Source organism: Phyllostomus hastatus, unplaced genomic scaffold (assembly GCF_019186645.2).
Source record: "Phyllostomus hastatus isolate PE091 unplaced genomic scaffold, TTU_PhHast_1.1 phas_scaffold_12, whole genome shotgun sequence".
NCBI classification, from domain to species: domain Eukaryota; kingdom Metazoa; phylum Chordata; class Mammalia; order Chiroptera; family Phyllostomidae; genus Phyllostomus; species Phyllostomus hastatus.
This window is the reverse complement of record NW_025334007.1, coordinates 8,400,101-8,420,679: the sequence shown is the minus strand read 5'-3', so window position 1 is coordinate 8,420,679 and position 20,579 is coordinate 8,400,101. Positions and strand designations below refer to the sequence as shown.

The 20,579-nt window shown below is 36.8% G+C and overlaps 1 protein-coding gene across 5 annotated transcripts in view; it reads left to right on the top strand.

Moving 5' to 3' along the window:
• ZFX (zinc finger protein X-linked) overlaps window positions 1-6,634 on the top strand; it is a 36,186-nt gene extending 29,552 nt beyond the window's left edge. For 4 of the 5 annotated variants that reach the window (XM_045855887.1, XM_045855883.1, XM_045855884.1 and 1 more), the window contains 5 exons: window positions 68-217; window positions 439-582; window positions 958-1,110; window positions 1,650-1,790; window positions 2,647-6,634. In XM_045855887.1, the coding sequence (XP_045711843.1) occupies window positions 68-217; window positions 439-582; window positions 958-1,110; window positions 1,650-1,790; window positions 2,647-3,830 (1,772 nt within the window). In that variant the 3' untranslated portion in view covers window positions 3,831-6,634. The remainder of the gene's footprint in view (window positions 1-67; window positions 218-438; window positions 583-957; window positions 1,111-1,649; window positions 1,791-2,646) is intronic. The other variant, XM_045855888.1, reaches the window with a different exon arrangement.
• The last annotated feature ends 13,945 nt before the right edge of the window (window positions 6,635-20,579 follow it).

Here is a 20,579-nt window from a genome sequence, read left to right as displayed (position 1 = left end):
AAAAGGTTTGGAAATGGTAACATTTAAACACCTACTAATATTTATAATGTGTTTCCTGTCTTTTTAGTGGATGATGCTGGCAAAATAGAACACGATGGTTCCTCTGGAATGACCTTGGATGCAGAGTCGGAAATTGATCCTTGTAAAGTGGATGGCACTTGCCCTGAAGTCATCAAGGTGTATATTTTTAAAGCTGACCCTGGAGAGGATGACTTAGGTAAGGGGACACCTTCAGCATATTACACATCCTGATCCAAACACTTCACCCTGATTACTTTTGGGTGGGTCAGACTGAGAACATTGGAAACCTTTTCTGAAGGTAACTTTTAAGCAAGGATTCCAATGTAGCAGTAGGAAAGTATGTAAAATGTGATAAGTGAAATAGGTGGAATTGAAATTTTTTACATAAATTCTTGGAGCTGTCATCTTCCCTGATAGGTGGCACTGTAGACATTGTGGAAAGTGAGCCCGAGAATGATCATGGAGTGGAACTACTTGATCAGAATAGCGGTATTCGTGTGCCAAGGGAAAAGATGGTTTATATGACTGTCAATGACTCTCAACAAGAAGATGAAGATTTAAGTAAGTAGGTGGCCTTTTCGTGGGAGAAAGGTTTATCTCTGTAGATCTGTAAAAAACATAAATGATATCTATATGGACAATGTTTAAAGGAAACAAGTAGCGTTATTGTAGAGATTATTATGCTACCATATTCCAAGGGAACCATAAGTGACCTATTATGTATGTTTAGAATGTTGCTTTAAAAACAAATTATGGTGAAAACCAAAAAATGAATGATTCATTCAAATTTTGAGTGCTTACTATGTGAAAGTCATGTTCTAGGTATGTAATATTTGAACCTTCTTTCTACTTGTTTATTAAATGAATAAAATGACAGTATTTATTCTGTGATCTCTATGAACCTGGTCACAAAAGTCTATGTAATTTTCTACTTAGATGTTGCTGAAATTGCTGACGAAGTTTATATGGAAGTGATTGTAGGAGAAGAAGATGCTGCAGCAGCAGCGGCAGCGGCTGCCGCGCACGAACAGCAAATCGATGACAGTGAAATCAAAACCTTCATGCCAATAGCGTGGGCAGCAGCTTACGGTAAGTTGCATAGCAGCACTTATAGGATTGACTTGGTTTTTGAACGTGAATTCATGATTGAAAAACAGTTTCTGTGGTCTTAGATTTCAGAAATCTGAAATGCCACTAACCTATAAGGATTATTTGATTTGAACAGGAGTAGAGGAAGATTATAAAGTCTACTTTTTTGTCTTTATTTTTAGCAGGACTTTCTTTCATGTGTATAGCACACAGAAGGAAGTATTGCAAGAAGTACATAGGCTTTCAAACTGAAACTTTTCATCTTGATTATATCTGGCCTGTACCTTTTTAATTTTGGGAGACAACAAGGGAGTCCATGGGGCAAAATGCTTTCATGTGTTTTTTAGATTTGGAAGCTAGGCCATTTCTCCTGGTCTCACTATAATAAATGTGGTTATGAAACCCATTACCTAGAATGTGGAATTTCTGTCATTCATGAGTATCATGGCTTCCTTTTCATTGTTGTAGTTAATAAAGAATCCCTAATTCTTTATAATTTATAATACAGTATAATTTTGTTTTTTAATACGCATCGTTAGGTAATAATTCTGATGGAATTGAAAACCGGAATGGCACTGCAAGTGCCCTCTTGCACATAGATGAGTCTGCTGGGCTCGGCAGACTGGCTAAACAAAAACCAAAGAAAAGGAGAAGACCTGATTCCAGGCAGTACCAAACAGGTGAGGGCACGCGAGTACCACAGCGCAGCTTGCTTTGCGAGCTCTCAGATGAAGCTAGTATGTATCCACAGAGGTGTTGTGATGGCATTTTAGCTGCTAGACCACGTATAGCTTTTGTGTATTAAAGTGGAAAATATAATTTTAAGAATTCAGTGATATTCATGAATGATTTTCTTGGATAAAAAGAAACAGGGAATGTATCAAACATGAATGAAAAATTTCAGAACTCGGGTGATTTTATGTGGAAGTGAAAAGAAATCCCTCAAATATGTTATAAGCATTAAATTTTTTAAATAACTAATATATTGAGAGAATCTGGTTATGTCAGTGGAAAGGAGGCAATAGTTTATAGAGCAGCAGAACAGGTACTTCCATTCATGTGACACATTCCTGTCTATTCTTGTTTGCCCATGTGCAACTCAAACATTTTATAGTATATTTAAGCTTTACTCTAAATTGACATAAATTATGTTTTTTTGAATAATCAAAGTAGAAATTGTGATCATGAAACTTTATGAATAATTTCCCACTAATTTCTAAATTGATAATAGCTTTAATCACTAGTTGATGGAAGTTGCATATTTATTCTTTTGTTAATTTAATTTAATTTTATTTTTTTTTAGCTGGAGGGAGTGAGGTTGGTATAGTCATAATGAAGTGTCCGGACCAGGTTGCTCTTTCTGACAAGGTTGCTATATCTCTTAGGTTGAAAAATGGTAAAAAGCAACGTTAGGTAGCAAAAGCTCAACTTAGGAGTACTTGCCCAATAATGTTCAGAACACACCCTTTAAACTCTTGGAGAAACCAAACCACAACTTGGTCTGATCACTCATGCACCTTTCTTTTCCTTTTTTAGCAATAATAATTGGCCCTGATGGACATCCCTTGACTGTCTATCCTTGCATGATCTGTGGGAAAAAGTTTAAGTCAAGAGGTTTTTTGAAAAGGCACATGAAAAACCATCCTGAACACCTTGCCAAGAAGAAGTACCGCTGTACTGACTGTGATTACACTACCAACAAGAAGATAAGTTTACACAACCACCTGGAGAGCCACAAGCTCACGAGCAAGACGGAGAAGGCCATCGAATGCGATGAGTGTGGGAAGCATTTCTCTCATGCTGGGGCTTTGTTTACTCACAAAATGGTGCATAAGGAAAAAGGAGCCAATAAAATGTACAAGTGTAAATTTTGTGAATATGAAACAGCTGAACAAGGGTTATTGAATCGCCACCTTTTGGCCGTCCACAGCAAGAACTTCCCTCATATTTGTGTGGAATGCGGGAAAGGTTTTCGCCACCCGTCAGAGCTCAAAAAGCACATGCGAATCCATACTGGTGAGAAGCCCTACCAGTGCCAGTACTGCGAATATAGATCTGCAGACTCTTCTAACTTGAAAACACACGTAAAAACTAAGCATAGTAAAGAGATGCCATTTAAGTGTGACATTTGTCTTCTGACCTTCTCAGATACCAAAGAGGTGCAGCAACATGCTCTTATCCACCAAGAAAGCAAAACACACCAGTGTGTGCATTGCGACCACAAGAGTTCGAACTCAAGCGATTTGAAACGACACATAATTTCAGTTCACACAAAGGACTACCCCCATAAGTGTGACATGTGTGATAAAGGCTTTCACAGGCCTTCAGAACTCAAGAAACACGTGGCTGCCCACAAGGGTAAAAAAATGCACCAGTGTAGACATTGTGACTTTAAGATTGCAGATCCATTTGTTCTGAGTCGCCATATTCTTTCGGTTCACACGAAAGATCTTCCCTTTAGGTGTAAGAGGTGTAGAAAGGGATTCAGGCAACAGAATGAGCTTAAAAAGCATATGAAGACACACAGTGGCAGGAAAGTGTATCAGTGTGAATACTGTGAGTATAGCACGACAGATGCCTCGGGCTTTAAACGGCATGTTATTTCCATTCATACGAAAGACTACCCTCACCGTTGTGAATACTGCAAGAAAGGGTTCCGAAGACCTTCAGAAAAGAACCAGCACATTATGCGGCATCATAAAGAAGTGGGCCTGCCCTGATAATACTTTCACAGACGTTTGTGGAGATGTTGGCCTTGAAGCAGAAAATTCATTGTAAAGCAAATCAGTCTCATTCACATACAATACTGTATATTGATTTATGCTGTGTACAAATAGAATATTGCTTCTAGTTACTTTTGTTTTTTTTTATATTTTGTTCAGTAGTGTGTTCTGAATTCTATTCAGTTTGTTTAATCAATGGGGAAGAACAGCAAGAAACAAGTTGCTTTTAATGAAGTAAATCTTGCTTCTGTACTGAAATTTCCTATCTTATTAGTTTTATATTTATTTAAATATTTACCTTGCTTACCTTGATGGTACTCTTCTAAGAGCATTTAACTTAAAGTTAGGGAAACTTTAGATTGAGTCATCATTATTACTTTCAGAGTAACTATTTTTCCCTGATGGATTTCTCACAATAAAATTGTCAGAGACATCTACTAACATAAATGGGAGATTTAGCAGTCATGTCTAATTAGGCTACCATGGAAGTCATTTACTTGTCTTGCTTAATCTTTTCAGACCACATGACAATGAAAGTTTCCGTTTGAACTTTTGCATCCCTGGCATTGCTGAGTAAAGAACAGTGGCTGGGTTTGTGTTTACTTTTCATTTTGTTTAGCAGACAAAATATTCTTTTTTGGGGGGGCTTTCTTTGGAGTATTTACATTTTTTGTCAGCATAGCAAAGTTTTAGAAAACTTTACTGAAAAATTTTGCTTGATCTTGTTGTATTTTGATTATTCTGTCTGTGCTGCTTTGTCTTGGAATGGTTGTGTGCTACAAATGAGACTTATTGGGGACTGCATTTTGGAATCTCCTAGAGGTAATTTGTAGCTCTTAGGATCTTTTGCAACTTTATATATGTAAATGTACCCTGAATTATGTATATGCACATATATATATATATATAAAACATGTATCTGTGTGTATTGCTTATTTTACATATTTATACACACAACCCCAAGTAGTAGTTTAAAATCTATAATGAAAAGTATTAAATTTACAATAACATGAAAGATGCAGGGATGTATGAGGGCATTTTGTAAATCATGCTCTTCAGAGAGACTACTCAGGTGAAGAATTAGAAGGAAAATAAGGACACTAGTATTTTTAAAGAGTTAAAGGTATTTTCTTTTAAATATCTTTGGTAATTGAAAAATAGAAGTTAAGATGTTTCTAGATAGAATGTTTTCATACAACTTCAGCTCCATGCCTTTATATTTTTCTGAAAAGCTAATGAGTATCCAGATAGACCTTCCTTGGTTCTCTCTGAGAAGCCCTTGCGAGGACTCTGTATCACCAACCGAGGGAGACTCAGGAAGCTACGGCTCCATGTACCAGAGACTGGGTGCTAATTATGATTTACACTTTTCAAGTTCAGCCTACTCTATTATTTCTTAGTTATGGCTAGGAAACTTTGAAAAACTTAATGCACAAGTTGGCTTTGATTAGAACATAAGATAAAGGTATGTTTTAAGTGCATGAGGGAAATCTGAGGCCTTATTTGGAACGTCACCAAGTCTTTCACTGTTTTGTTTTTCTTTGAGGGTTGATATTGTTTAAGCAAATAGTTCTGGCTCATAAAATGGATGCAGTTAATGAGAATTTGGTTGTGTTAAGACGCATTTTGGGGAACAGAAGACAGTTTTGGGGGTCCTTAAATTGGCTGTCAGCACATACGAGTACCTGGCACATCATGGGAGATTTAGGATTTTTCTTCCCACTTGATAGCTGCCTTGCCTCTTCATTATGGTGCTCCATCCTCTTTCTCTTTCATCTTTCTCTTTGTCGTTGATATCTGTATTCAAGAGTTTGTAGGGTTAGAAATCTAAATACTGAGTGTTTGGCAAGCGTTTGAAGTGCTGGGTTCATTTAGTCCAGTTATAAGTCAAGTCCTTTAAGCTGGTATGAACTCCAACCTGAATGCCAGTCAGAACCAAGGCCTGGGCCTGTCCCAGTGGGAACTCCTGTGTCCTCTTGGCCTCCATAACGTGCTTTTTAAAAAAAAGTAACTTAAAATTGTGTGATTCATTACCCTGTAGCAGTTCTATTCTTGAAAGCTCTGTCTGTTTTTTTGTGAGAACCCTTAAAATCTCCCTTATTTTTTATTTTTCTCAGATTAATGTAAAACACTTAAACCGGAAATTTAGTAATTTTAAAACATTCTGTAAAATTAATACAGAAAATATAAATAATTGGTCATCTATATTTTTTTAAATAAACTGAAAGATAAAGAACACAGCATTTTACACACTTTATATTTCTCTTAATAGTCTGGAATCATACACAGTTCTTTTCTTTTTAAAGCACAATATTGAAACCTTTAAAAGGTATTTAAGGGTTTGGTCAAGTGAATATTATAAAATGTGTTTGTCTGTATAAAGAGAAAATGAAATTGTAGTCACTTATGTACTGACATTAGTTACAACCTAGTTTTAATTCTTAAAACAATTTTGATTAGCAAAGCTAAAAAACATGGTTGTTTCAGTTAAATGTTTTAAAGAGGTACAGATTTTTACAAGGACATAATATAAGTTATTGTTCTGTAGAAATATCCTATTAAATATTGTATGTCCCTCCCTCTGTACACTTTGTAAAAAAAGTAAAATACATAAAAAGAAAATCATATAGGGATGTGTGACATTATTGTAATTGTGTATTTGAGAATAACGTGCAAAAATAAAAATCAGAATATTTTCCTGTTACTGAATGTTTAGTCTATTTGATACCTGTACTAAGTTAATGCTTTTTTCTTAAAAAAATGTACAGTTTTTGTAAACCTAATAAACATCAAAAGCAGTGGATTATTTTCATTTCCCCATTTCTTAATTCCTTTTATGCAGCAGTGGAATTCAAAATGCTTGATTGCTTTGAGTTTTGTGACGAATGCAAATACTGATAATATTTCAGCCCTGCAAATTTGCAAGTAATATTTCAGGGAAGAAGTGATTGGTGAATCCTTTGATGAGCATATCCTTGAAATTCATTTTTTCTTTTATCTTCATGAAAGATTTGTTTTATTAGCATCTCCAATTGCCAAGATAACTTCCCTTGCATAAAGTGATTTTTGAGAGCACTTAAAGTTCATTTCAGTATCAATCTGTAGCACATTGAGTCAGTGGGGGTTGTCACCACCCTCCACAGCAGAAGCCCTGCCCTAAGGTTACCCTTTGGTGCCAGTTTGGAGGGCCGTGGTAGACACTAACATACTAGAGAATGGTCATTGTCATAATAAAAATCAGAAAGTAGGTACAAGTGGTCAGGAGTCAAAAAAGAACAAGATAGATTTGAGTCACTGATTTTTAAAGACGAAATCCTGCTGATCTTGAACTATATAGGAGTTAAGTGTTTGCCTAATAGTTGAGACAGTAAATAATCAAAACTTGACTTAAGTGATCCAGAGGACATGGTGAGTGTCACTGTGGAGCCATAAATCAGAAAAATCTTAGCATGCTGAGAAACTTAGTTGTAATACAATGCCTGACAGATAACCATCATTCCAGTCTGTGATCCCAGGCAGTCAGATCAGGTGTTGCTCTGTTCTCTGGGAGTCTTACTATTAATTTCCTTTATTTTCCACAAATTCTAAGATTCATGTAAAGAAAAGCATGCCCAGTCAAAATCTTAATAGGGGTGCTGTTTTAGAACAGTGGTTTTCAGATGCTGCCAAATTCTCAGTCCCACCCCAGACCCACTGAATTGGAAAACTGGGCCTGGGGACCCAGTGATCTTATGTCTTCATACATCCTTCAGAGTGATTCTGATTCATGTTCAAGTTCTGGAAACACTGTTTTAGAGCACTTGAGGAACTTCAAAGATGAGAAACACACACATACAAACAAAAGCCAGAAATAAGCAGTTGAAGGTGAAATGGGACTCACAATTTATACCTCGGGTTTACCCCTTTTAGTGTGAGCCTGCCAGTCAGTAAGTAAATCCTTTAGGTCACAAATTGCCTGATCTTCATAAATCTTGTATAACCTCCCTAAGTTACACTCCTCCAAGGTAAATAGAACTCAGAGGAAGATGTGGTAGGTAGAAGAGAAGGGCTGAAAAGTGTGTGTGTGTGTGTGTGTAATCAGTTGGCCCAACCTTAAGTAATTCATATCTGAAAACCCATTTTGCCACTTTCTGTAACTGTTTGGATAAGGTCAAAATTAAGTTTGCCCTTTTGGGTTTTGTTTTGTCTTTTGTGTATATATTGTTTGCCTTTTTCATAAAATAATTCTTGGATTTGTTATATATTGTTCTTGTTATTTTTGACATCTGCTATTGTTGTAAATAAATTCCTATTTTGTTTTACGTTACCCTAGTGGAGTGTTGGCTATAGACAAAGGCACAACCAAACCCACACCCATGGAAACGAGGAAACTTGAATCACGCAATCAATTCCCAACACAGTATAGGCTGGAAGTGATGGGACCCCTTCAGTAGTCCTGTACTTCTAGCACCAATGGAGGGATCGCTGTCGCACACAGGTGTAGCATCTGCACCTGCTCAGACTTTAAAATCACTTACATGACCTCTGAGATGGAAATTCTTAGTGAATTAAGTTTGAGGTACAACTCAAGAATGAGTCTCCTTTACTTCGTTTTCCCTCTTCACGTTGTCCCATGCCACTTGGCATTGCTCTTATTTGCAAACAAGGGATTTCGCATCATAATGACCTGCTGATATTGGAAAGTCATTAGGATACTTTGCTACAGAAAACCGGCTTAGGAATTGTAGACGGCGTTTGTTCAATCATGATATGAATGACCACAGAAGTATTTAAATGTATTGGTGAAAACAGAGCAATTAGCTAGAACTCGATTACAGTTATTTTGCTTTCCAAGAGGGGCCAGTTTCTGCTTTTCCTTTCTTCGTATTTGTGTTTGGCTTTGAAAGCAGAACCCATTTCCTTTTGCCTGGACTTTGAAATAAGGGGAGGTCTTGCAGAGCCATCTGTTGGGGTTTTGGAGGTTCTAATTATACCCTTCCTCTCTCGGTTCTAACCACATTGAAAATAGATGCAAGAAACCACCAGTTGAGTGACTTCATTTAGTAAAGCTGGGTTGGGAAATCCAGAGGCTGAGTCTATTTTCCTCCCCGCCCCTTGTAGTCCTCGAAGACCAATGCAGCCAGTCATTTGAAGGTGTGGGGCCCATGCTCCCCTCTGTGAGCTGTAGGGAGATGGCTTGGTTTCCCACCCGAGAAATGGAGCAAGTGGACGAGGATGGCTGTGGCATCCTCCCCAGCGCTCCCAGCCTGGGACTCGGGGAAAGCAGAGAAGAGTTGTTCCCTTATGCCATGCTCATGAAATCATAAGGGTTAGTCCCGTTCTGGGTGGCCCTCTAGCATTAGTCCACTAGCAAAGTGTGAAGTTATCTTTCACCTTGCATATCACATATTCATTTTCCCTTACTGACTTTCACTGTCCCCTCTCGGGGGTAGTGGTTGTGACAGAATTTCAAAGGTTTAGTTCCTGTTTCTCCCAGGGCAGTATGCTTTAATTTTTCTTCAGAAAAATAACTTCTAAAGGGCAAATTTACTTAACTATACAAACATGGAAATCTTGCAGGTTATTTTTATTGCATGTTTTCATAACAAAATCTGGAAAAATGATCACCCATGGAGACACTTGCTTTATTAAAGGGCTTGTTCATCTTTGTTCTTTTCCAGTCTCAGTCCATACACATAAATCTTTTATTTGTCTTGTAACCACAGCACTGATTTTATTGTGTCCAGCAATTTTCTTTTCAAACATCCAGTATTTCAGTATATACTGGTTTCCTTAGAAATTTTTGAAAGATTTTATTTATTTTTAGAGAGAGGAAGGGAGGGAGAAAGAGAGGGAGAGAAATATCAGATTCTCACATGCCTCAACTGGGGACCTGGCCGGCATCCCAGGCATGTGCACTGGCTGGGAATCGAACCAGCGACCCTTTGGTTCGCAGGCCAACACTCAATCCACTGAACCACACCAGCCACCTTAAAAAAATTTTTTAACACACTTTCTTTTTGAGAGGATATGAAAAGTTAACAATGGTACAAAGAAGAAAGTAAAAGGCTTCCTGCCTCCCCAATCCCATTATCTGGAACATTATCATCCTTTTAAAAATGGCTTTAGTGAGTTTTAACTTTATAGATTTTTCAATTGCAAAATATGTGTTGTAACAAATGTTGTACAACACGAAATAAGTATAAAGACAAACAGTGATCTCATCCACACACTTCTTCCAAGTTGATTTGCTTGAGGTAATCATAGTTAACAGACTGCGCCTTTCCTCCATGCTCACACAAACCTGAACAGATATGGAAAGAGCAATAGCAGCCTGGGGGCAGGGGAGGGGGGGTTCAGTTTATTTTCTTTTATAAAATGAGATTATGGCCCTGGCTGGTGTGGCTCAGTGGATTGAACAGCAGCCTGTAAACCAAAGAGTCACCAGTTCGATTCCCAGTCAGGGCACATGCCTGGGTTGCGGGCCAGGCCCCCAGTATGCAGTGCGCAGGAGGCAACCACACATTGATGTTTCTCTTCCTCTCTTTCTCCCCTTTCCCCTCTCTCTAAAAGTAAATAAATAAAATAAAAATATATGTGTGTGTGTGTGTGTGTGTGTGTGTGTGTGTGTGTGTATATATATATATATATCTCCATTCCTCTAGGACAATAGGCTGAGCTCCATCTCATTCTCTTTACTAGCTCACTAACTTTTCAGAGATTGGATCCATAATTTAATCCACTGTTCCCCTTCTGATGGACATTTAGGTTGTTGCCACTTTTCTGCCACTGCACGAATGCTAGAATGACTATCCTTGTGCATATAATCCTTACATATTTGGACTTCAATTTCTGCAAAATAGATCCTCCCAAGACGTGATTGCCAGGGGAAAGGATATGTGCTAATTTTAAAATGTTATCAGACATTAGCAGATTATGTTTTGTTAGAATGTAAATTCCATGAGTGCAGGGATTTTTGTATGTTTTGTTCATTGCCGTTTACCTAGAACATGGTGTGTAGCGGACGCTGAGGAAATGCTGGTTGGAAGTTGAGATTCCCAGGGTTGTAATTCACACTTCCACAACCATCAACATAGGGGAGGGCCCGTTCCCCTCAGGCTTACAAACAGTCAGAGCCAGTGTCACAGGTAAGAAAACGTCTCTCTCTTCTTGCCCTCATTGTTTCAATCTGCTTTGACTTGGCTCTTAGTGCAGTTAAGTAATGCTTTCATTTGTCTAATAGTGCTTTGACTTTTCTCTTTGAAGAATCACCTGTTCAACTCCTGTGTCCCATTTTGTCTTCCGAGTCTTTCATACATTTGGCCTGTTAGCTTTCGAATATATTTGCTGCACATTTTTCTAGTCCATGATTTATCTTGCTACTGTTTATGTTGTCTTTGATATATAAAAATCTTTAATATTTGTAGAATCAAATATGTGTCTCCCCCCTACCATGATTCCTGGGTTTTCTTGTCCTACTTAAAAAGGTCTTTTCTACCCCAAGGTTCTACAGATATTTGCCTAGATTTCCTTTGATAATTGTATTGTTTTAATTTATTTGGATTTTTATACAATTAAATTGTTTTGTTAATGTTGCTTGGCAGGAGGTCGAGTTTCTTTTTTCTCTTGGATACAGAGCCAATTATTGCAGTACTGTTTATTAAGCCATCCTGAACCCCCCTGAACTGAAATGGCACTTTGTTATGTGTCAGTTCACATATAGTCTTGCATTTACTTCTGAAGTCTGTTCTGTTTTACTGATCTATTTGTTATTCTTGTGCTGATATATTGTTTTACTCACAGTGCTCTACAGTGAACTCCCACATCTAGAAGGCAAGTTTTTTTCTTTTTTTTTTAAGGTTTTCTTTCCATTTATTCTTCCATAGGAACGTTAAGATCATTTTATTCAGTTTCCCTTAGAAAGACCCATTGGAATTTCTTTTTTAAAAAATTTTATTTATTTATTTTTAGAGAGAGGTGAAGGGAGGGAGAAACAGAGGGAGAGAAACATTGATGTGCGAGAGATAGAGCAATTGGTTGCCTCACTCACATGCCCCCAAACGGGGACCTGGCCCCCAATCCAGTCATGTTCCCTGACTGGGCAGGCCAGCACTCAGTCTACTGAGTCACACCAGCCAGGGCTGACCCATTGGGATTTTTGACTGAAATTGCATGAATTTTAATTTAATTAAATTAATGTATTTATTTTCAGAGAGGGAAAGGGAGGAAGAGAGGGAGAGAAATATCAAGGTGTGGTTGCCTCTTGCATGCCCCCAACTGGGGACCTGGCTCACAACCCAGGCGTGTGCCCTGGCTGGGAATCGAATCAGCAACCCTTTGGTTCACAGGCCAGCACTCAATCCACTTAGCCACACCAGCCAGGGCAAATTACACGAATTTTTAATACTAAATTGAACCTGACATTTTTAACATATTGTCTTCATATCCGTGTTCTTCCATTTATTCTAGTCTTATTTTACATTCTTTGATAAAATGTTCATAGCTTTCTTCATATATAGGTCTTATACTTTTCATAAGTCCATAATAATTTTTAGCCACCTAGATACTGCTAGAGTATAAAGAAAAGCTATTAGATGTTTATATATTTTTCATGTACCCAGCTACATTTCCACATTATCATCTCAATTCTAATTGTGCTTTAGTGGTCTTTTGAATTTCTATGTGTGCAGCATATGGCAAAAAGATGTCTGTTATTTCCTTTTTGTGTGTTATGTTAGCTATACTTCTAAAACAATGCTGAATAATATATATTATAGAAGGCAATTCTGTGTTCCGCCTGCTTTTTATGGGAATACTTCAGTAATTAACCACTTAGTATAATGTTGGTTTTGGAAAGTAGCATTTTCCAAGGTTAGATGGTTTACTTTCATTGTTATTTTACTTAGAGATTTTATTAGCAATGACTAGTTAATATGATCAAATGTCTTTTAGCCACCTATGAATATAATTACTTGATTTTCTCTTTTTATTTGTTGATGTAATGAAGAATATTGAATTACAGTACTGGATTTTGTAAAGTTAAACCATATTCGTATTTCTAGGATAAAAGTACCCTACTTAGGTAATTTTTATTGTTCTTTCAAAATACTGAAGCTTCAATTGGCTAGTATTTTATTTAGAATTTTTGTATCTATGTTCATAATTCTGATGCTTTCTTGTTTTGTACTATTGTGATCAGGTTTGAATACTAATGTAATTCTAGCTCCATAAACTAAACTTGGGAACTTTCCTATAATCTAGAATGGTTTAAAAACCAGAGGCATTGTCTGATTTTTTAGGATTAGGCAGAACTCAGTTGTGAAATCATTTGGGTCTGATGCCTCTTTATGAATAGTAGGTCTTTACTTTTCTCATCTCTTCTACATTACTGGTCCATCAGCTTTTCTTCCTAAATAAAGTTTGGTTTCTACATTTCCCTTGGAAATTGTCCATTTTCTCTAGATCAGTACACCTCACATATGAATGTGTACACAGATCACCTGGGGGATGTTGTGAAAGTGCTCATTTAGATTCAGTGGTTTCCTCTCCAGGTCCAGAAAGGACCTGTGATTCTGCATTTCTTACAAGTGCCCCGGAGATGCTGATGCTACTAGTGGTCCACAGACCACACATACCAAGCCCTCTAGAATTCAGTGGTTCTGAAATGTTAGGATCACATGGGGCAGCTTGGAATGTCCCGGTGCCTAGGCCACACCCCAGAGCAGTTAAATTAGAATCGCTGGGAGCCAGGCACAGCTGTCAGTAATTTTCCAGGCTCCTCGGGTGATTGCAATGTGTAGCCAAGGTTGAGAACCACTCTTCTAGATTTTCAATTTATTGCCATAAAGATGAATACAATATTCTCTTATAATTATTTTAATCTCTTGTATTTCTGTTTATATCTCCTTTATTTTCTTTATTTATTTTTAGAGAGGGAAGGGAGAAAGAAAGAGAGAGAGAGAGAAACATCAATGTGCGGTTGCTGGAGGTCATGGCCTGCAACCCAGGCATGTGCCCTGACTGGGAATCAAACCTGCGACCTTTTAGTTTGCAGGCCGGCGCTCAATCCACTGAGCCACACTAGCTACGGCTATATATCTCCTTTCTTATCCTGAATGTTTTTATTTTATTTCTCATTGTTCTTTAAACAGGCTTTCAGAGGTTTAGCTATTTCATAGATATTATCAAAGAAATAGCTCTCAATTTTGTTTATTTATTTTTTGGTTTTCTATTTAATTAATTTCCTCATGCATTGTTAATGATTTTCTCTTCCTATACTTTCTGGTTTATTTTGTTAATTTAGTTAAAATGTCTTCTGCTTTATACATCGTTTAATTTAATTTATTTTAAAAGGAACTTCTCGAAAGTCGTGCATTTCTTTTGTTATATAACTAACTTTAGCTGTGCCCCTGGCGTATTCATTGTCCTTTTTCATAATTTTCTAAATAGTTCTAAATATCAGTTTAAAATTTAAAACATTTTTAAAATTGCAGTTGACATACAATGTTAGATTAATTTCCAGTGTACAACATAGTGATTAACATTTATATACCTTATGAAGTGATCACTGCATCAACATATCAGTTTTGATTTCCTCTTTATAATAGTGTTTAACTTCCAAGTAGTAAAAGTTTTATTTAATCCGCCCTGGTTGGGTGGTTCAGTTGGTTGGAGCGCCATTCCGCACACCGAAATTTTGCGGGTTCGATTCCCAGTCAGGGCATATACCTAGGTTTTGGGTTTGACCCTTAGCCAGGGCGCATACGAGAGGCAACTGATCAATGTTTCTCTCTCATATCAATGTTTCTCTCTCACATCAATGTTTCTCTCTCTTTCTTTCCACCTCCTCTCCCACTAAATCAATAAACGTATCCTCAGTCAGGTGAGGATTAAAAACTAAAAATTTTAAAAACATTTTATTAATCTCTTTAGTGTTGATTGCTAGTGTTTTAAAGATTTTGCGTATTTAGTTTTAGAGAGAGGGGAAGGTAGAGAAAAAGAGAGGGAGAGAAACATGGATATGAGAGAGAAGCATCAATGCAGAGCAAACCTGCAGCCCAGGCATGTGCCCTGACAAAGGATCCAACCGGCGACCTTTGGCTCTGCAGGAGGATGCCCAACCAGCTGAGCCACACCAGCCAGGGCTTGATCTCTAGTTTTATATAAGCTCGCTGACTTTATTTTCAAATCCTCCATATCTTTGTTAATTTCTGACTACTTACTTTTTTCATTTTTGAAAAACTATTCAAATCTCCCACCATAAGGGTGTTTTATGCCGTTTTCTTGTATTTCAAGTCTTGCTTTAGTAATTTGACTTCTATAGATATTCGACATATCTTCCTCAGCGTACCCTTAACGGACCATCTGTTTATGCTCTCTTTAACATTTGATCCTGAATTCTGCTTTGTCTGATATGTTTTCTATTTCAGGGATTCATTCTTACCTCCGACATCACAAATATCAGTCATGTTAAAATCTACCTAGACATAAGTGTACATTGCAGGATGTATTGCTACTGCTGTTTCTTATTCATTTACTCTTTCCCCATTTGATACCTCCATGCTGAATAAATTGTCATTTGATTAACATATACTTCATGTTTGTGCCTTCACATCTGGTATGTGGGTATATGTTTTTTCTGAGGCCTTGACTACTCAAACTATCCACTCTTGCCTTGAAAAGTTATATATTAGTTGGGAGAGAGAAACTTGGTCACAACCCCTTTTCTGTTGCAGTTTATAGATGTTTCATTGTTTTCCAAGTTCAGTGTTATGAGTAGTCTGACACTAATCTGGTTCTCTTTTGTGTATGTTGTCTTTTTGAAATTCAGCTAGTTCACTAGGATCTATTTAAGTATGTGTGTGTGTGTTTATTTTAATCATATCTGAGATTTGTTATTTGTTGAGCTCTTTTTTCCTAAAGAGCCAAATCTCTCTTCTGCTGAAGGAAATTTTCTTGTGTGTGTAATTGTTACTTCTCTGACTGGCATTTTGCTTCTTTGCGCATGCGTATCATTTACATATCACATCTTGATTTGTCTTGTCATCATAAATGGTACGGAGAAGAAAGGATCCCTTTAATCCCATATATCGGTGTATAATCATTTTGTGCTGAAAAATTTTAATGTTTGAAATCACTGTCACTTGAAGAAAACAGCAAGAGGGTGGTAATGTTTGTAAATGTGTAGCACGTCCTGATGGAGAAAGAGCACTCCTGAATTATTCCTCTCTGGTAGAGGGAACTTCAGCCAGAAGTTTCCTGTCACAGAATAACAGCATTCTGGGTACCTCTTTTGCCTCAACGTTAAATAAGGAAGCACGTGAAAAAGTCCTAACTCAATGCTTAGCACATAGTTTGTGCTGGATGTGAGTTCCCCATATTTTTTTTTTGTATTATTAATCTTGCTCAGCTAGGAAGAATGAGAGCATTATTGTAGCAGGCATCACCATTGTCCCCAAATATCTTTTCTCACCTTACTCAAATTGAACATGCAATATGCAGTGCCAAGCTTTGTTGTAAAACCGACTAATTTACAGTCCCCCCCCCGCCCCCCGCAGTAAAATCTGAAAATACTAAGTTTTGGTGAGGATGTGCAGCAATGTATGAGAATGCCCATGGTTACACATTCTCACCAAATTGTATTTTCACTTTTAAGTATTGCCAGTTTCGTGCATGTAAAAAAATTACGTTTTCTGAATTTTTCTGTAAAAATTCTGTATGTGAATTTTTATTTCTGTTGGGTATATACCTGGGAGTAGAATTGCTGGATCATGTGGTAACTCTATCTTTAACATTTTGAGATACTTCTAAACTATCTTCCAAAGCAGCTGCATGATCTTATATTCCGATTAGTAGTGTATGAGGGTGCAATTTCTCTACATACTTGTTATTGTCTATCTTTTTTATTATAGTCATCCTAGTTGTATCTCATTGTGGTTTTGATTTGCATTTCCCTAATGACTGAGGATGTTGAGCATTTTTCATGTGCTTCCTGGCCATTTGTATATCTTCTTCAGAGAAAAGTCTATTACATACTTTGCCCATTTTTAATTGTGGGAGGAGAGAGAGAGAGATTTGTTGTTCTACTTATGTATACATTCATTGGTTGCTTCTTGTATGTGCCCTGACCTGGGATTGAACCTGCAATCTTGACATAGCAGGACGATGCTCTAACCAACTGAGCTACCCGGCCAGGGCCTTTTAATTATTGAGCTGAGAGAGTTCTTTATGTATTCTGCATATCAGTCCCATGAACTACTATAATTTAAAAATAATGTTTATATTTCTTAAGGCACGTCTACCCATTTTGTTCTTCAAGGGTGTCTTGGTTTTCTTGGTCCTTTGCAATGTCGATATACTATATATTTTGAGGACCTACCATATGCTTACAAATATATCATTTTCCTTAAATTTTTTTTTCCTTTAACCTTATGGTATCATCATGTCTTAGATTAATCTTTTGTAAGCAGTATACAAGCAACTTTTAAAAATTTAATGCTACAATCTTAGTCTTTTAACTGTAATTGTTTTATTCAGTGATGTTTTATATTTATCTAACCTGCTGTATATTTTTTACATTTATTATAAAAAATTTTAAGCATAAACAAAAGCAGTCAGAATAGGATAATGGACCCCTGTTTACACCTATTTCAGATTCGATAATTATCAACATTTTGCCAATTCCCTTTCATTTTCATTTATCTCTCCCTTCCCATTTTATGCAGGAGTGCTTTGAAAGAAAATCCTAGATATATAGTTTTACTGATAAATATCCAGTGTGCTTCTCAAACAGATGTCACTTAATGAAATATAAGTACCACACCAGCATCAGGTGTAGAAACATTTACAATAATTACCAGGGCACATACAAGAAGCAACCAATGAATGCATAAAAAAGTGCAGCAACAAATCAATGTTCCTCTCTCTCTCTCTCTCTCTCTCTCTTTCTTTCTCTCTCTCTCCCTCTCTGTCACTCTCAAATTAATTTTTTTAAAAAAGAGTTTTCTTCAGACAGAACAAAAACGATAACAGAGAAAAGATCAGAGATGCAGAAAAGAAGAGCAACAAAAGCAGTATGTATGTGGGTGAAAATGAACGTATATATGTGTTCTTATGTATTATCCAATCCATATCCAAATTTCTACAATTGACTCTTTTATCTATAACAGGAGTTTTCAACTTTTTTATCTCATGGCACATATAAACTAACTACTACAATTCTGTGGCACACCAAAAAATATATTTTTTTGCCAATCTGACCTTGATTCATTCACACTGGATAGCTCTTGTTGTGTTGGCTGTTGCCATTTTTTATTTGACAATCTAAGGGAAAAGAGGTCAGTGCCCCTGACTAAATAGTCAGGTATCACATTTTAACAATTATTGTGGCTTACCAGTGTGCCACAGCACACCGGTTGAAAATCGCTGTTCTGTAAGAGTTTTTCACTTATTCATCCACCCTTTTTTAATGAAATTGATTTTCCAGAGAAACCAGGTTATTTGTAGTGTGGAATGTCCCACAGATTGTATTTGTCTGGCTTCTTCCTTCGAGGTCATTTAACTTGTTCTTCTGTTGCTCATATTTCTTGTAAAAGGGTTGTTAGAAATCAGGCCTTAATTAGATTCATATTAAGTTTTTTTTGGCAAGAAGACTTGATAGGTAGTGCTGTATGCTTCATATTGCATCACATTATTAGCTACAGAAGATCTGGTTTTCCCACTTTTGGTGATGCCAAGATTGTTGAGTAAATTTAGATGTATATTTCACCTACTTACTTGCTTTAGTTTATATTTCTTATTTTTTATTACTCCATTTACCCCTTTCTGTTAGTTTGCAGATTAAAAGAAATTTCCTGCCCTGGCCGGTGTAGCTCAGTGGATTGGGCATGGGCCTGCAAACCAAGGGGTCACAGGTTTGGTTCCTGGTCTGGGCACGTGCCTGGGTTGTGGGCTCAGTCCCTGAGTCCCTGGTGAGGGTTGCACAGGCAGCCACATGTTGATGTTTCTCTCCCTCTCTTTCTCCTTCCCTTCCCCACTCTCTGAGGATAAATATAATCTTAAAAATAATAAATTTCCTTTACTATTTTAATAATGGTTACTCTGGACAACATTACACCCTGGTTCTTTAACTTATCCAAGTCAAATGTTAATTGGTATTTTTAAATTTCTCTGAGAAAATGTAAAGACTACAGAATACCTTAACCACATTAGTTACTCTAACTTAAATGCTACTGTTGTCATTTGTTGTAATTTTAAGATGTTGGTATTTTTAGTATGTAAGTCGGTGTTCATTTTCACCCACATACATACTGCTTTTGTTGCTCTTCTTTTCTGCATCTCTGATCTTTTCTCTGTTATTATTTTTGTTCTGACTGAAGAATACTCTTTTTTAAAAAAAATTGATTTGAGAGAGATGGGGTGCGGGGAGAGAGAGAAAGAGAGAGACATCAATTTGTTGTTTATGCATCAATTTATTTATGCATTAATTGGTTGATACTTGTATGTGCCCTGACTGGCATTAAACACACAGCCTTGGCATATTGGGACGGGAGGATGCTGTAACCAGCTGAACTACCCACCTGGCCAGGGCTGAAGAATATTCTTTAGAGTTTTCTTTACTACAGGTCTATTGGTGGCAGATTTGCTCAGTTTCTAAAAATGTCTTTATGTCATATTTCTTCTTGAATGATGTGTTTGCCAGACACAGAATTCTAGGTTGGCAGTTATTTTCATTGAAGTTGACAATCTTCCTTTTGATATAAATAACATTTGCTTTACCTGTTTATCCATTATGGACACTTAGATTGTTTTCATGTCTTGGCTATTATGAAAAATCCTTCATTGAACATGGGAGTGCAGATATCTCTGTGAGATACTGATTTCATTTCCTTTAGCTATATATCTGGAAGTGGGATTGCTGGGTCCTATGGTAATTCTATTTTTATGTTTTTGGTAAACCTCCACACTCTTCTCCATAATGGTGGCACCAATTTACATTCCCACCAAGAATGTACAAGGATTATTTTTTCTCAACCTGACCAACACTTGTTGTCTTTTGTCTTTTTGATAATAGCCATTCTAGCAGGTGTGAAGTTCATTGTGGTTTTGATTAGAATCTCCCCGATGATTTGTGATGTTGAGCACCTTTTTTATGAATCTGTTGGCCATTTGTGTCTTCTTTGGAATAAACATCTATTCAGCTTTACACCCATTTTTAGATTGGGTTATACATTGTTTTGCTATTGAGTTGTGTGAGTTCCATACAAACATTGGATATTAAGCCCTTACCAGATATGTAGTTTGCAAATGTTTTCTCCTATTCCATGGGTAGCAGTATTTGGTTGATTGTATCCTTTGGCTGTACAAAAGCTTTTTAGGTTGATGTGGTCTCACTTGCTTTTTTTTTTTTTTTTGGCTCCTTTTTGCCTGTGCTTTTGGTGTCATATCTAAAAAGTCATAGCCAAGAACAATGTCAAAGAGATTTTCCCTCTGTTTCCTTCTAGGAGTTTTATGGTTTCAGGTCTTACATTTAAGTCTTTAAGCCATTTGAGTTAATTTTTGTGAATGGTATAAAAAAAGCTCCAATTTCATTCTTATGCATATGGATATTCAGTTTTCCCAACACCATTTATTGAAGACACTATCTTTTGCACATTCTGTGATGACTTCTTTCAGCTTTTGTAAATTTGAAAAAGCCTTTATTTCCCTTCATTTTTTAAATTTCTCTTCATTTTTGGAAGACATTTTCATTTGATATAGAAGTCTAGG